General features: G+C 39.9%; 1 protein-coding gene across 2 annotated transcripts; it reads right to left on the bottom strand.

Moving 5' to 3' along the window:
- Positions 1–175: 175 nt before the first annotated feature.
- Positions 176–17,791, bottom strand: SLC25A32 (solute carrier family 25 member 32). Of its 2 annotated transcripts, XM_054057805.1 has the most exons (8): positions 17,526–17,791; positions 15,310–15,460; positions 12,085–12,170; positions 10,774–10,934; positions 4,924–5,037; positions 4,254–4,399; positions 2,452–2,589; positions 176–2,242 (listed from the first exon to the last, which is right to left on the bottom strand). In XM_054057805.1, the coding sequence occupies exons 1-7, from the start codon at positions 17,689–17,691 to the stop codon at positions 2,454–2,456; spliced, it is 960 nt and encodes a 319-aa protein (XP_053913780.1). In that variant the 5' UTR covers positions 17,692–17,791; the 3' UTR covers positions 176–2,242; positions 2,452–2,453. The 2 variants fall into 2 exon arrangements, with proteins under 2 accessions (XP_053913780.1, XP_053913779.1); XM_054057804.1 differs by having other exon boundaries at positions 177–2,589; positions 17,526–17,790.
- Between the last annotated feature and the right edge of the window lie 2 nt (positions 17,792–17,793).

Genomic DNA, 17,793 nt, shown 5'->3' with positions numbered 1-17,793 from the left:
CTAGCCTTTGTTTGCACATTGCAGGGGCTTTTTATAATAATCATTTTAGAATATAAATATCAAAACCAACTTCATTAACTTTTTTAATTCCTTGTTTGACATATGAAAATACACCACCGCCATTTTAAGAATTAACTGTAACTTTTTGTATCAAATAAATAAGACCTTTTACAAAAAAATTCCAGGCTATTTTAATGATCATCAAACTGTGCAAGTTATTTTACATGGTGTTATGATACACATTTTTTAAGATTTCATAGAAAGTTCTAAGAAAGTAAACTCAAGTCTTGGCTTCAGCCTTCAGAAGACACATGTAACATCTACTCCTGTGAACGTGACTATAGAATAGGATGCTCTGCTGTTACAGCCTTATGTCTCTCAACAAACTCTTGGTGACTTAACTGTGACCTAGATGATGTGGTAAGCATTAAATACATTGTTCTAAATAACTAAGTAAAAATAGACTACCTAAGCTTTCCATCCCTCTTTTGCTCCTCAGCAGACTGGATTTCAATATAAAAATCTATTCTCTTAGCATGCAGCTTCTAAGTAATTTTTCAGTTATAAAATGTAATTTCATTTCTCCAATAAAATAATGCTCCTGGATTTAGCCTTTCAGATATATACAATCACTTTGGTGTTAACTAAAAGCTAGAGGTATTAAATAGTTTGGAATATATAGAAATAAGGCAGGTTAAATGCCTTAGCTTTCAAAAAGTGTCCTCGTGAAGTGAAATAACTGTATCACAGGTATTTGACTGCAGCCTCTGGAATGGACAAGTGACAGCACTGATCATGCTAGCACAGCATTAGCTTCAGTCTTTTACATATTTTCTTCCAAAAGCAATGAGTGACATACTCAAATATATTTAAAAAATGTACAGATTCTAAAGGGAAACAATAGTCACGTTTACATTACAAATTCCATTTTACATTAGTGAAATAAAAGACTCAAGAAAAAGCATGCACAACATGCAGAAATCTATACTCTTCCCACAAATTAAAAGGAAAAAACATTCTATCTGAGACGCGGAATTTATTTCAGCTATTTAGGATTAAATATTGGCTTTTTTTCTCTGAACAGGTTATAAGATTTTTTTTTTTCCCCCCCCAAAAAAAAGGCATCTCTCAAATTGGTAGCTCTTGTCTGCACCTTCTGTTAAGAATGCTAGAGGAACACACTTGCAACTAGGAAAGCATTCAGGCTCTCCCAGCTGCAAACTTATGTGTGATAACTGCTGCAAGCCAGCAAATTATACAGCTGGTATTTTGTCTCTGAAGAACTGCGCTGTTTTCATTGGCTTGGACGATGGGTTTTAAGGTATCTGAATACAAACAAGTTACTATGAGCTAAGCTATGGTGTGAATTTACAGAATGTCAGTTAACATACAGTAACTGATTGTATACATGCTTGTAGCCTGTCTTTGCAGTTATCCTGGAGCACGAGTTAAGTTGTTCTGGGCCTAGAGTACACTAACCCAGGTTGGTAAGCTCACAACTTCTACTCTTCTCTTTTGATTTATTCATACATTTTCACAATATTTTCTGGACCCTGGGTGGCAGAGTTAAGTCAGTGTTATATTAAATTAATTCTGCACAGTACAAAATGCACAAAACCAAGTAAACACCCGCCAAAGGCAAAAGAAGGTAATAGCTGCTACGGAGCTATATTTGCATGGTAAACTTCCAGTAAATTTAATCTCGAACTAAATACACAGGGAAACTTTTATAATAAAACCCAAATCTAGCCATGACAGCCACTTGCTCTCAAAGCAAGCCAAAACCCATGATGCAAGTCTGTCCTGGTATGAGACAAGAACTGGTTTCATCAGACTGGCAATTATTCAGACCCAAGATGGACAGATGTTTTACAAAGCAATCTGAGTTTCCAAACTGCACCCCACTGAGGCAGCATTCTTGTGTTGGATGAGCAATGGAATTTGGAGCATTCCATATCCTAACATTTGACACATAACACAGAGGTGGGTTCAGAAGACACTGCTGTGAACAACCACATACATACTTTCTTCATAAGACTTGGGGTAAAGATGCAAGAAAGTTTTGACAGACCCCAGGGTTGCTTATATATGAGGTTTTCCACTTCTGTTGGAGTAGAATCTGTCCAACTGTTATCTTGAGACTTGTCAAAATAGATTAGTCTGTTATTCCAGGATGAACTGAATTGCTGCACAGCTCCCTTCACCCAGTCACAGTGCTCTTATTTCACAGTTGCAGACACATCTGTTTCAAATAGACACAGCTAATTCAGAAAGGATGGCAGCTACACAGGAACATTCAGCAGAAGAGATGTTGGCAGGGTTTTACTATCTCCAGGTTCTTTCCTCAAAATACTAGATCAATTCACAGTGTCAAAAAAGAATGCTGAACTAAATCTCTCCCAGATTGTAAATATAAAAAAGGATAAATTCCTTATGAACACAAGCTCGTACCTTTAATTATTTTCTTTTCTAAAACCAAGTAAAAAACGAGACACATTTTCATAAACAACAAAGGTGATACAGCAGGCAGGAGTCACTCTGATCACATTGGGGATGATTCCTTTGTAAAAGCCGTGAATTCCTTCTTTCCTTTAAAGACACAGAAAAACATTTAGTTTTAATTTATGTCTGTTAATAGAAATCGGACATAAAACAAAGCCTGGCATTCTTCTTCTCACATTCTCACTGAGAGAAGTACTTCAGGTTAGGAATAACAATTTCAGAATAATTTCTTATTATAGTGTTTGAAGAGACATGATATATCAAATCTTAACCCATTATTTTCTCTTTTGAATATACAATAGTATTCTGTAGGTCAGCTATTTAGCCTAGGGTTTGGGTGTTTTTTTTTTTTTTTTTTTTGTGGATTACTTTTGTATTGTTTAAGTAGGAGGCAATTTACAATCTTTCTTTATGCCACAAAACCTGTTTAAAATAAGTTACAACTTCTACAGCCTGTTCCAAAAAGTAATTACATATTTAATCTCACTGAAGCCAGCAGGGCTAGAAGGCTTGGTGCTTCTGGGTCATGTAATAGCAAGTGAGCTGACAGTCAACATAACTAAGTAGAGCCTTCTTAAGCATTTATTTTCAGAGAATTAAAGCACCTCCCTCCAGATTTTGATTCCGCTGGCCAAAAAATGAGAATCTAACTTCCGATTTGAACTATTGTATTCAAGTTAGGGCTGTTAGAAAGCTTCAAAGACTTTTAATCTCAGCTTTCTATTTTCCACCTTCATAGAGACCTAGGACACCTGGAGCGATGAATACAGTTAATACATCCTGAGAAGTGCTTGGCCATGGTTTACACTACCCTGCCCAGGACTCTAGGTTGCACGTGTTTCATAATGAGTGGCCCCAAAATGGCTGTACCTGTTCACACTTTATCAGAATTAATCACCTTTCCTATAGACTGCAGCACTGAGACATCAGAGCTATTTTTGCTTTGAATTGGCTTCAGTCAAAAAGGCTGTACTACCTCTAAGCAGCGGACCTGGAATGACATAGCCTCATTTGCTCCTTCAGGTAGTACCTTTTAATACCCCAGGAATTTCCTGACTCCACTCATGTCTCTCTAGCAATATGCCACAACCCAGAAACATCGTCCAAACCAAGACTAATATCGGTTGCATGCTGCAACAGCAGCCAGCCTTAGTAACTACAGAGTTCTGTGTGAAAACTCTCATATGGCCTGTGGAGCTGAGCAAAGAGGGTTTGTGAGACATATGTATAGCTGTGCAGTATCAGATCTCTAAAGGTCCTGTGGAAAGTGGGGACTAGACTACAAACGCAGTCAGGCCCCGGGGAAACCCAGGGACATCAGTATGAAAAGCTCTGGCTAGCTCGCTTCCTCCTTCCAGGAATTTGGATTAGCCACAACTCCCAGCAGCACAACACTCCTGTGTATGTGGTAATTCAAAACAGTTCAAGTGAGAGGTCATTGTTTAAGAGTGCCCAAACAACTGACTCAATGTTACTTTTTAACCTATAAGAGAAATTAGCTGAGGAAGAGAGAAAGCAGAGAGAATAAGCAACAGAAGCCTGCCAGGCTAGCATCGACCCTCTCTTATCTTCTCCTTTGTCCTTAGGTTATTGTTATTAGTGACATCTTGCACAAAACTACTGTCACAGCTAAGATTTTGTTTCCTCTGAGCTGCAGTGGTTCTGCAAGTCAGCACAGAAGCCAGTAAACAAAGTTCTGATTCTTCAAGACTTACCGTCCAAGAAATAAGCTTTTAATTCTGCATGCCTACCTCCACGTCCTGCTGATCACATCAAACACGCCAGAATACGTATTATGCTGATCTTGAAGACGAGCTCGCACAACTTGATAGGGATATGTTGCTGACACAGCGAATATTTTGGATATAGCTGCCATCATTATGTATTCCACAGTGTTCTAAAAGCAACAAAAATCACCAGGCTTGCCTTAAGTATGGTTTAAATTAGTCAGTTTCCCAAAACAGTATTTGATTTTTAAATGTTGAACTAAACAATACTTTAGATCCCCCCCCCCCCCCGTTATAACACAAACATTTTTAAAATGGCAGCATTTACCATATACAGTGCAACAAGTAATTCATTCTCATTCTTATGAAATGAAACATTTCTGCCAAAAGTAGCTCCCTTTGCCAACTTGCACCTGATCAGTTTCCCATGTAAGTGTTTAAGACCACCACCTATGGTTCCACAAAGTAAGATAAAAAAACATTCCTCCCTCCAAAGTTTTCAAAACATGTGCCAAAATAAGAAGTTGGTTTCCTTACAGGAAAGCAGCACTAACCAGTTGCTTTTCACTATAATGTGGAAAAGTATTATCTCCTCCTTTACATTCTACATTCCAATTAATGCATCAATACTTTGTACATTTGTATTTCTGCTTATTCACATGATACAGAACATTTTTATTCTCAAGAATCGTACCAATTTTGTGTCTGATACTCTGTCTCTATACTTGTTATATCTCAGTTTCAAATCCTCATATGCCATGAACTGAAGTGCTCCATGTGAAGTTCCAAACAGACCAGGCACAAATCCCTAAAAAAAGGAATAAAAAAAGGTTAAACAGCATTGCACAAAAACTATACCAATTGTCAGAGCTCAACTTACACACATGAGTATGTCCTCCATTACTTCACAGATTGTGACTGCACAACTGTCACTGTGCAGTATGACTCAAAGCCAATGCTGGGCTGGTATTCTTAATGGCAGGCACCACACAAAGGAGTAATTAAAGTTACTTTTCTCCAAATGATGTACAGGCTAAAGACGCCTAATGAGTGAGCAAGAAAAAAAAGCAGCCTAGGGACTCAGAGCACAAGCACAGCGCATACGAATCAGGATTGTAAGAATACAAATCAAGCTGCAGTCTTGTGAATGTGCTGCTTAGTGCCTGCCCCTTTCCTGTGACTGGCACTAATTTGTTTAGTTCCTCCCTGAGACTGGTAAGGTAATAATGGAAGCTGGTGTCTCAGTGAGGAGGGCCACCAGGAGTAGAGGTACAAACAAATTAGATTTGTACACGTGTGTATATATAAATGTGTACCTATGATAACTATATACATTTCTGTATAAAAATCTGTGAGAGTGTGTGTATATATATATATATAATGATAGAATCAGTTAGGCTAGAAAGGACCTTTAAAGTCATGGAGTCCAACTGTAAACCTAACACTGCTAAGTCTACCACTAAAACATGTCCTTAAGTGCCACACCTACAAGTCAAATACCTCAAATACCTCCAGGGATGGAGATTCAACCACTTCCCTCAGCAACCTCTTTACAGCCCTTTCGGTGGAGAAATTTTTCCTAATATCCAATCTAAACCTCCCGTGGTTCAGCTTGAGGCCATTTTCCTCATCCTATGACTTCTTACTTGGGAGAAGTGACAAAAACTCACTTCGCTACAACCTCTTTTCAGGTAGTTGCAGAGAGGTATAAGGTTTTTCCTCAGCCTCCTTTTCTCCAAGCTAAACAACCCCAGTTCCCTTAGCCACTCCACATAGGTCTTGTTCTCCAGGATCTTTCACCAGCTTTGTTGCCCTTTAGTGTCTTTCACACATGCACACACACTTGCATAGCGTAAAACTGAAGGGCACAGATGGAGAGCTAACTCATACAAAGAATTATGGATGATTCACATTAAGGAAATAAAGCTGAGATTCAACTGATTTTGGGTGCATTCCTCACTCTGCTCAGAGAACGTCCCGATGCAGCCCATTAGAAGTGACTAAAGGTGTAACAAAGCAGTCTGGGAAAACATATAGAAACCTATTCTTTAAAAAACTTGAAAGTATGGGAAAAACAGATATTTTCTGAAGTATCCCTACTAGAGACTAGCTCAGCTGAAAATGAGCTAACAGCTGCATGGGTTCTGAGAAGCACTAATTCTTTTTCTAAGGAGCTGGTCGTTTATGCTGCAAAAATATAAATAAATGGGGAATTGATCATGTTGGCCAGAGATGACATAAAGGAGTCAAAAGCCTGCAGAAACCGTGAAAAGGGGCAATTATAATGGAGTAAGTGATCAAAATGTTAGTAAAAGGACTCAAAGAATGAGAATTCCCCTAAAAATACTGGTGTTGAACAGTTTCATCTTATTTCCCATGATCCATCCAGGTAAGACAGAGGAATTAAAAGACGTTTCCAGACACAAAACTCTGTATTAGAATAAATCGGAATTCCAGAATGTTGAATAAAGACTTCAGTATACTACTAAAAGCTGGAGAAGGAGAAGGAAAGAAGTGGAGGGATCCTGGTAGGACTCCACTTGAAGAGAGTAAGAGAACAAAAATGATACATTATTTCATAAACTCCTAACCTGCACAGAAAAAACCCCTAAACCAACAGTAGGCATAAAAATTGCACAGAGATTCTACCACTTTGGAGATTAGCTCTCTGCATACTACGGATTTCTTAAGTTTATGATATTGCAGTCACTCAGCAAGTGATTTTCAGTCTCACTTTGATAAATGAGGACAAATTTCTTGTCACAGTAGAAAATAATGGTCATCAACTAATAATCAGTGACCATGAACTGCCAAAATGCATTATGGGCTAGCTAAAATCCCAGAAAAAACACTTCCCCAAATAAGAACAAGCAGAATCACACCAAACACCTATACTGTGTCAACTGTGAGCATAATCATAGAATTTTGTGGAGTCTGAAGCTGAAGGGCCACAACAGAGGGGAATAAAAACAACTTTGGTTTTCAGAAATCCTGGATCAGAAAAGAAAATTAAACAGTAATATAAAAACAGAAGAAGAGGAATAGAGAAAACCACAAGTATTGAAAATATTAAAATATTATCTGTGTGAGCCGAACGAGGATGAGCATGAAATTTATGTATAGCCATAGCAGGGAAAAATCTTCACAAACATTTGCTCATGATTAGACAGTAAAACCATTAAAAGGCACAGGAAGCAATTGCTCACTACTTGGAAAGAATTGGAACGATATGTATATTTCAAAGGAGAACGACGTAATATTTTCCCTACCAACAACAGAAGAGTGTTAAACAACATTTAAGAGTGCTAAACTCTCTTAAATTTAAGCCAGCAGATTTGGATAACTTGCAGCCAAGAGTCCTAAAGCATCTACTGATGACTCTTGCTAAATGAGTACCAGCGTGCTGCAAGTCTTGTGCTAATGGGGAAAGCTTCCAAAGACTGAAGGACTTTTTATGTTGGGCCAATATTAAAAAATGCAAGAAAGGCAACTGAAGCAACTGTCAGTCAATGAACCTCAGTAAAATAAGGGCTGATCCAGGCTTCTATTAATCATACAATACAATGTGTTCTTATGAAAAAATGTTTCAAAGCAAAACTGATTCCTTCACACTAATTAAATATCTTGGCTGAGGAAGTTTTTGGAAGATATTCCTACTCTATATTCTTATTCTTGCAATTTTAAACAAAAATCTTTCTTGCCACAAAATTTGATAGATTTTGATATTTATTTTTCATCAATAACAGAATACGGAGACTGATTTTAAAATAATTTCACATTATGTACTTCTTGTTATTTTTTACTTTAATATTTAAAACATATCTTTAGAAGATTTCTGTCATGAGGACTTGACACGGTTACTCAAAGAAGTCCTGTTTGAATTCTGATTTGAAGCATTAGAACAACAGACAGAATTAAAGACATAATTAGCAATTTAAGTTCTAAAGCATGTAATTCTGAACAGCAGACAGTGGGTAAAAGAATTGTATTTTAAAGTTGGCTTAAACAGCTGTAAGTCCCACAGATCCAGAACAAGAGAAAAATGTCCTATTGGTTAGTGTTTCAAAGGCTGCCCATCGCAACAAAAAGGAACACAGGCAAGTGTTTATAGTGGAAAGACTATGTTTCTTAGTAAAATAGGGAACAACAAAGTTCATTTGGCGATGTGCTACTCACATCCTCACTCACTGCCTGAAGCAGTCTGAGATTGCTCACACCAGAGCAGCCTCTGATATACATTTTGAAAGAATGCAGTGGATTCTCCTTGTAATCTGTTTAGTGTTAGCATGCTGAGAACCCAAATGAAGACAAAGACCACTAGTATCAGCGTGCCCTGCTCTGACAACCTGTGCAGAAAGACACTGGAAGTACACCATCTTCTCCCTATCCATCCTGATTCCTTCATGGTGAAAAACGATACCAACTTTTATGTGGAAGTTACTTACACTTCTGTCCCTCTTGAAGAACCTGGGATTAAATATCAAGATGGCCCAACCTCAGTGGATTTTGCTATATTCAAGTACAAAGACACAGAAATCACTTTGCTTGCAAGCTTTACATCCACAAGGATGAAAACAGCATAAGCAAAAGCGTAACAAAATAGAGAGAGCTAAGTGCCTTAGACATTAATGGATTGGAAAAAAATACTTTATCCTCAGAGTATAGAGTCTTGCCTACCAAAGATGAAACGAAGATTAAATATATTGATACAATAATATATCAAATATATATTAATATAATAATATTAAAATATATTATTAGATCTATATCTAGCTACTCGATTTGCTACTAAGCACACATTATTGCTAGGATTTGTTTGTTTTTGTTAGCTTTGCTTCAGATGAACTATACTTTAATGAACGAGTCATCCCCAACAGAGCTAATGAATATAGCTTTGATCCCTGTTTAGACTGATGCATCCTGACATTACTAGTCTTGTGCCCCAAAGGACAAAAAGGAATTGCCCAGAACAGTAACAGCATCCTGTACAACAGAGAACAAGATACGGAATTGCTTGGACAGAAATGCCACTCTTCAGAAGACTAATCTCAAATTAATCAGGAAGAAACTACTTCCAGATTTTATTTCCAGCTTGTGGTAATATTCTCCAAGATCTCCTTAATTGCTATAAGAAAGTCTACCTAAAATTAAGATTATGAGGAAAAAGAAGACATTCGTGCACACTATGACTCCAGCAACTCAGGGCAATTAATGAAACTTCTGCTGTTAAATTTCAAATAAGGCAAGAAAAACAAAAAATGAAAACTCTCCCAAAACCAGAAAATGGAGAAAGGCTAAAGCATAGACAAGCACCTGAAGAGCTGCCTTTTTCTCCAGTATGGACAAGGGTTGAGAGAATCCTGACATCAAATGGATGTTGCTCAATGTGCAGAGTTATACAGGTCACTCAGGACCTATCTAGGTCACCCTCTTCGCAGATTTAAGCAAGTTACTTGCTATTTCAAAGCAAGTACCCGGTTTAGTTCCCCACTAGCAGATTAACACTACAAAGAACTGCCTTGTGCCAAAGGCAACACGTGCTACATGTATGAATAATCTGAAAAGTAAGTCGATGGAAGGACATCTTAAACCCTAACAGATGCAAGAAATTAGAACTTATCTACATGGAACAGAGCAGACATCCAGGTAGGCAAATCAGAAATAACAACAATTTCAATTTAGGAATAAGTAAAGTGCCTCATTCCTCGTGTCAGAACTTGACATTCATTGGTATGCGGCATACTACTCTTTCAGCATAGGAAGGACTGTATTTTTCACTGCGAATAGAAGTTAATGTTCAGTAATCAGGACAATTCCCAGAAGAAATTTTTTCTTGTTCTGTATCACTACTTGCAGGAGAAGAACCAGACTGAACTAAAACAGGCTTCTTCTAACCTTCCAGGCACTGATGAACGCATCTTGATGTCATGGCCTAATGGAAGGAGGAAGCAAAAAGTCCCAATCAAGTTGCCATCTGTTTCCCCTATACATGCAGATCATATTTAGTAAGTCTGCAAATTTTATGAATCTAGAGATGGTAGATTACAGACCTCAATAATTAGAGGGTAAATGAGCAGTGGTGAAACTGTCCATTGTGGAAGAAAAAATTAGGAACTAATTTAGTCACATGTTATGTTCCACAGCGTATCAGAAACGCAGAGATAAGGGATGAAATGGAAGAAAGCACTAATAGCAAGACAGATTACACTATTACTGCTCTCCTTATCAAAAATCTAATTATATGAACACTCAAAAAAATTAAAAAGCAGCTTGTAGTTTACTTTCATTTCAGCATTAGCACCCAATAGAAAATGGCTTAGCCATAAGGCTTACACTCTGTTCTTCGCTTATTTCCTGGATTTCAACAGTATAATAGCTCTCCTTCTGATCAAGCCTTTTAGCTGCACTTCTTCAGTGGGAAAGAAGACTCACAGAATAAAAGTAAGTGAGCTAATAGAAAAAACTACTTCCATTTTTTTTTGTAAACAAGTATGCTACTGAGTGGTGCCAGCCAGTCCTGGATTTTTTTCTTGAATTTTATTACCTTATATAAGCCACGTATGCCCTCTGTCTTGTATATCTTTATAAGAGCATCAAACATTCCTCTGTACTGCCTCTTTGATGGATCAACACCAGCGTTATATTGTAGCACAAGTCGGGTCTTCGTTACCCATATTGGGTTTGTAATACAGAGAGTCATGGCTCCTGAAAACAGATGGAAGTTAAGACTATTATGTCAACACCAGTTTGCTCTAGTTTATTCAGTCAAGTGTAACACAGGCTTCTACAATGACAAAACTATTTATCCTACAAAAGTACTCATATTACTTAAAACAGGTGAAGTTTATGCCCACCACTGTTCCCTCTCTCTGCCTTCAAAGCTCACAATCGAGTCCAACCTACTCTTGCTGGGGATACTGCCATAGAGAATACCGCTTTTTGCATATTCCTTTTTCAACTCACGTTTCCACAGTTAGTAGTGTTAGGAAGATAGCATAGTGTTAGTAGATAGGAAACATAAACAGTTTCTTAAGGTACTACTGATGATCTAAGTTATTCTTTGGGTATAAAATTATTGAAAATTTAATGGATGCTTTTGTCATGACAAAAGTGCTTAATCATACTGATAGGTTAATAGAAGCAACCCATTATAGCTTTACAGGTTATTGAAAATACAGCTATAAAACAATCCATTACTATTTTTTGCATCAAAAAATATGCCTCGTATTTCAACATTAAATGAATGCTCCAACATCCTAGTAAAATGTCTCCTTGATTGGCTAGATTAAATACAACACAGAAGCATGTACAAGAACATGTTAGTAACAACACATTAAAAGTCTTGCTGATGGAAGTTGTATTTTTATTTCAGATCTTTAGTTTCTAAGAAAACTTGGACTGTAAAGATATTCAAAGCCCAATGACCAATTCACTTATTCTATTAACTTTAATAACTCTTCGAAGGGTTGGAACTAAATTATCTTTAAGGTCCCTTCCAACCCAAACTATTCTATGATTCTCTTTTCCAGGTCTAAGTGTCAAACACTTAAGAGTTAACAAGCTGGTAACAGTTATATTTCGGGACTCAATATACTGCTAAATATGGAAAGCCTTTACACACAGTGAGAAAAAGGTCAAAATCTATTTTAACAACTGCAGTTTCTGAGAAAAACTGTAAAGATCACAGTGATCCATCTGTTCATGTTAGACATCATTCATTTATTTACAGATAATAAATAATTGCATTTGTACTCAAACACACCTGTAAGAAAAAGCAGCACTGACACACAAAGGCAGAGAGCAATATATGGAAAGGCTAGAAGCAAATGTTAATCTTCTTTGCATCTAAACTCACCAGCCTCTGCCGCTGACACTAGGTGTTCAGTTGCACTGAGACTTTCCAGCTTCCCTTCCTTCTTGTAAGCTTTGATGGCATTGTAACTGGAAAATGTAAAATATATTTTGGTAAAGGTGAAAACATCACTAAAAAAGTACTGAAAACAACAAAATATCTCATTTAAGACCATGAAAAACATTAGGTGGTACCCAGCCTTTGAAAACAGTTATCTAAGCAAACTATCTTTGTTTAGTTGATTAATTAATCTCTGAGCAGTTAGCTCTGTAAAGTGAACTAAGGTAACATATAATTTAAACCGATAAAGTATTACTGTCAGTATCAATGGGACTCCATCTTGAAATAGCTACTGGATCTCAAGAATTAATTTCTAAAAGAAACTGATTAGATAGCCTCAATTTTATTGAGAGCAATACAGGGATCCAACTTCTTGCTCAGAAATACATTGAAATTTCTTCTCTTCATCCAGTTTCCAGCCTTTGTGGATCAAAAAACTGTCAATAGGAGCTGAAGGGTCAATAAGAACGAGTAGCAAAGCTTGAGGACTGAAGTAGAACAATAACAGAGTCTAAATTACTAACAAGTCAGTTTTGTGTAGTCATACCAACTATTTCCTAATGTGTTTCAGTTCATAGGGATCAGCAGTAAGTCAGGTCACAGTTACACAGCTAATAAAGTAGAAAACACTGAGTATTAAAAATGGGCTTTATAAGCAACGCCTACCAACTCAAAACCAAAAAAAGAACTGTCTCTAAAATCACTGAAAAACAGTGAAACATTTAGCTTTAGTAGAAAACTTTATCATGTTTTCCAATTCTTAACAGATCAGTTTAGCTTTTTCTTTTCCATGAGGTTTTAAGCACAGTGTATTGCCACTTTTAAAGGATTCTTCATGAATGATGTCACTGTCTCTCAGAAGCCTTAGTATTTTCACAGCATAAAGGAAATGCACTGTACTTGACAAAGTAACAGGTATCTGACTGAAATTGCTTAAATTCTAGAATAGCAAACTTCCAGAGCGCAGACTTTGGCCTGTATAGAAGGCTGGTTGATAAAGTTCCTTGGGAGGCAGTCCTAAGGGCAAAGGAGCCCAAAAGGACTGCATGCTCCTCAAGAAATCGTGACAGTGCTAGAGCAGGCCATCCCCATGTGCCAAAAAATGAGCCGGGGGGGGGGAGAAAACTAGCTTGGCTGAGTTGAGAGCTTTGGGTGGATCTTGGGGAAAAAAGAGGTAAGCCTATGAGCTCTGGAAGAAGGGGTAGGCATCTCAGGAGAACTACAAGGATTAAGTGAGATCATGCAGAGAGCAAATCAGAAGGACTAAAGCCCAGCTAGAACTTAAATTGACCAATTCTGTGAAAGATAATAAAAAGCATTTCTACAAATATGTTAACAAAAAAAGGACGGCCAAGGAGACTCTTCATCCTTTACTGGATGCACAGGGAACAATAGTGACAAAGGATAAAGATAAGGCTGAGGTACTTATTGCCTTCTTTGCCTCGGTCTTTAATAGTTAAGTAAGATGTTCTCTGGGTATTCAGCCTCCTGAGCCAGAAGACGGGGATGGGGAACAGGACAAAGCTCCAGTGATCCAAGCGGAAATGGTTAGAGACCTGCTCAGCCAATCAGACATTCACAAGTCTATGGGGCCAGATGGGATCTTCCCAAGTGTATTAAGGGAGCTGGCAGAGGTGCTCACCAATCCCCTTTCCATCATCTACCAGCATTCCTGGCTGACTGGGGCAGTTCCATTGGACTGGAGGTTGGCAAATGTTATGTCCATTTACAAGAAGGGTCAGAGGGAGGATCCAGGCGACTGCAGGCCTGTCAGTCTGACCTCGGTGCTGGGGAAGGTCATCAAGCTGGTCATCTTGAGTGCTAGCACACATCACACACAAGACAACCAGGGAATCAAGCCCAGTCAACATGGGTTTATGAAAGGCAGATTCTGCCAAACTAACCCAATCTCCTTCTATAACAAGGTTACCTGCTTAATGGATGAGGGAAAGGCTATGGATATAGTGTACCTGGGATTTAGTGAAGCCTTTGACACCATTCCTCACAGTATTTTGCTTGAGAAACTGGCTACCATTGGCCTGGACAGGCATACCCTCTGCTGGGTTAAAAACTGGCTGGATGTCCGGGCCCAAAGAGTGGTGATAAACAGAGTTAAATTCACTTGGAAGTTGGTCACAAGTGGTGTTTCCAAGGGCTAGTGTTGGGTTCAGTTCTGTTCAATATCTTTATCAGTGACACTAAGCTGGGCAGAAGGGTTGATCTGCTTCAGGGCAGGGATCTAAACAGGCTGGATTGATGGGCTGAGTCCTACTATATGAGGTTCAACAATGCCAAGTCCTGCACTTGGGACACAACAATGCCATGCAGTGCTACAGGCTTGGGAAATAGTGGCTGGAAAGCTGCCTGGCAGAAAAGGATCTGGAGATGCTGGTCGACAGCCAACAGAATATGAGTCAGCAGCGTGCCCAAGTGGCCAAGAAGGCCAATGCCTGTATCAGAAACCGCATGGCCAACAGGACCAGGGAAGTGATTGTGTCCATATACTCCACATTGGTGAGGCTGCACCTTGAATACTGTGTTTAGTTTTGGGCCCATCACTACAAGAAAGATGTTGAGGTGCTGGAGCACATAAAGAGAAGGACAACGAAGCTGGTAAAGGCACTGGAGAACAAGTCTTATGAGGAGTGACTGAGGGAACTGGGGTTGTTTATCCCGGAGGAAAGGAGATTGAGGAGAGACCTTATCACTGTCTACAACTACACGAAAGGAAGTTACAGTAAGGTGTGTGTTGGTCTCTTCCCCCAAGCGACAGGCAATAGTAAGAGAGGGAATGGCCTCAAGTTGCACCACGGGAAGTTCAGATTAGACATCAGGAAAAATTTCTTCACCAAGAGGGCTACCAGGCACCAGAACAGGCTGCCGAGGGAGGTGGTTGAGTCACCATCCCTGGAGGTGAAGACAGGCAGATGAAGTGCTCAGGGGTATGATCTAGTAGTGGACAGGTACAGTTGGACTCAATGATCTCAAAGGTCTTTTCCAACCAAGCGATTCTATGATTCTATAGTAAAAGGTAACAGACCTGGACTTACAGAAAGAATCACAAGTTTAGAAGCCACTTAGCATATTTATATACCCTCCAAAGAAGATGAAGTGTATATTCGAACATCACATTGCACAGGACAGGACACATTTTACAGTTCTACTTACAAGAAAAAGTAAAGTCCCCAGGAAGCCCCTGCTCCAAACATGTTTGGAGTTACCCCTTGATATAAGCCTCGTAGACCTTCATGCTTCCAGACAGTGGTCATACAGTGGAGAATCCCATTGTATTTTGGTCTCAGCTCCAATCCATCACTTACTATGAAAGAAGGAAATCATACTGAAAAACATTTCAGAAAGCACAAAGTTCACTTGTGTCAAAGCCCCCACAGAAGTACACAGCCTACAAAGCAACATGAAACCTAGTGGATCAGCTATATTTTAAAAGCATCCTTTTAAAAGTATTCAGGAGTTGGGATTTACAACTTCCCAAGTCTAGAGTTAAATAACTTTAAAGAAAAAGTTAAATAAAATGAAAAACAACTTTTAAATTCTGCAAGAGGAAGATTCCCATAAATCTGACAAGGCTAAGTAAATGCACTGCTGTTCTTTTTAGTGAGCAACAGCTTTGAATTTAAGTTTTTTTTCCTCTTCTTTTTAGCACCCCAGCAATTTTGCATCATATTTCAAGTGATATGAGTGGGGCATTTGAGAGCACATTTCTAGAAGAAGTTTAGACATGCCAAATAACAACTCTTACATTCAGTTTTCCTGTTTAAAATGTTCTATAAAGATCTGAATACTTCTAACAGGTCCGGTCTTACTGATTCTAGAGTCAGTTTTTACCAGAACACGCAATTTGGAACAAAATTTTGTGAAAAGCCATGAGTACCGACTGGCGAGTCCAACCAAAACCTGACAGATGGAAATGAGGAACAAAACTGAAATAATTATATGGAATCATAAAATAATGTAGGCTGGCAGTGCCCTCCAGAGGTCATCTAATCTGACCCCCTGCCCAAAAGGTCTAATCAGGTCAGTTTACACCAGGGACATGGCCAGTCCATCCTGACATTTCGAGACTGAAGAGATGACAGCCTCTCTGGGTAACTGCTTCCAGCATTTCACCACTCTCATTGTAACAATCCTTTTTCCTAATAAGTAACTGGAATTTTCTATTTGCCACTTGTGTCTGTTTCCTCCTGCCCTACCACTATTCACACCCAAGATGAATCTGGCTCTACCTTCTCCATGTCCTCCAACCACAAAGTCATATACTGCAGTAACAATCCCCTTCAGCCTTTGCTTTGTGAGGCTGATTGGATCCTGTGCTCCAGCCCCTTCACCATTCTGGCTTTCACTGCACTCACCCCAGATGTCCATGTCCTCCTTGTACTGGTGAGCCCCACACTAGATACAGTACTTCAGGTGTGGTCTTACAAGAGCGAAACAGAGCGAAAAGGAGCAATTTTGCTAGCTCCACTCCTTCTAACCTAGGGCAGGATATGCCCCCACTAGGATATGCAGAGGAGTGTTTAAATCCAAATTTGCAAAGAGTCTGTTTGGAAATGTAATGCTGTAAATTTTGTAAAACCTCTCTGGGATACTTCACTATTTGTTTTCGAGATCTTAAGCACCCATGCATCCATTTGAGGTAATGATCCAAAGATACAGCAAGATATTTCAACCTCCATAAAAGAGAACATGATAAAAGGGTGACACATTTCTCACAGTAACAGCAAAATCAATAGGGAGAAGGTGGCACACTTCCCTGCAGAACAACAAACAAGCCAGGGTTCTCTGTAAAACCATACCACTACTGTTAACAACCAGGATCATTGCAAAACTATTGTTATGCGAGTGTTGAAAATCCTAGGCATACAGGTGAACTTTGAACGTTGGCTTTAGACAATCTGCCTGTTCAAAAACACTTTGCTGCATCCTATAGCACCAGTGGAAGAGGAAAAATAAGAAAAAACCTGGTTAGCTCCCGTCCTTCTGAAACCAGGCTACGACACACAGCACCTCCCAAGTCTCTACATGCGACAGGAAGATCAGGCTTTGGGGTAGAAGGCAAAGAAACCGGAGACTCTCCCTTTTCACTGTTGCAAGCCACGGGGCTACCCTGCCAGCGTCATGGTCGCGGCACACTGGGTGAGACAGAAATTTGAGGGGCCCCGGGAGGGCGAGTGCGGCCCTGGGAAGCGGGAGGGGAGGGAGACGGACAGCGTGGACGGGAGACGGGGCTCATCCAGCCCTTCCCCCCCCCCAGCCACAGGTGCCCGGCTCGGAGCTCCGCCGGGTCTGTGCGTGGTTGGCTCATCGCCAAGCGCTAGGGGAGCCGCTTCCACCCGGCGATATCCCCGCCCCTGGCCGGGCCTGACCTGCGAAGCGGATCTTGACCAGGTCGAGCGGGTGCAGTGCCAGAGTGGAGATGACGCCGCCGCTCAGCCCCGCCGCCAGGCTCTCCAGCTGCACGTGGCGGAGGAGGGAGCGCACCGGCGGCGCTGCCGGCTCCCGCACGGCGCACGCGGGGCCCTGCGCGCTCATGACCGGCGGCGCGCGGGCGTGGGGGGGAGAACGGTCCCTCCCGCCCCACGTGTTCACGGCCGGCAGCGGCGCCGCAGCGGAGCCGCGCGGAGCCGGTCTCGC

The sequence above is a fragment of the Cuculus canorus genome, chromosome 2 (genome assembly GCF_017976375.1).
Source record: "Cuculus canorus isolate bCucCan1 chromosome 2, bCucCan1.pri, whole genome shotgun sequence".
Taxonomy (NCBI): Eukaryota; Metazoa; Chordata; class Aves; order Cuculiformes; family Cuculidae; genus Cuculus; species Cuculus canorus.
This window is presented reverse-complemented; position numbering and strand designations above follow the sequence as displayed.

Excerpts from the sequence above, each read along its gene's own strand:
- SLC25A32 (XM_054057805.1), bottom strand. The coding sequence starts at position 17,691 with ATGAGCGCGCAGGGCCCCGCGTGCGCCGTGCGGGAGCCGGCAGCGCCG. Across the intron at positions 5,038-10,773 it reads GCATACGTGGCTTATATAAG|GGATTTGTGCCTGGTCTGTT; the intron begins GTAATAAAATTC and ends TCCTTTTTTTAG. Across the intron at positions 4,400-4,923 it reads GAGTATCAGACACAAAATTG|AACACTGTGGAATACATAAT; the intron begins GTACGATTCTTG and ends TGTTGCTTTTAG.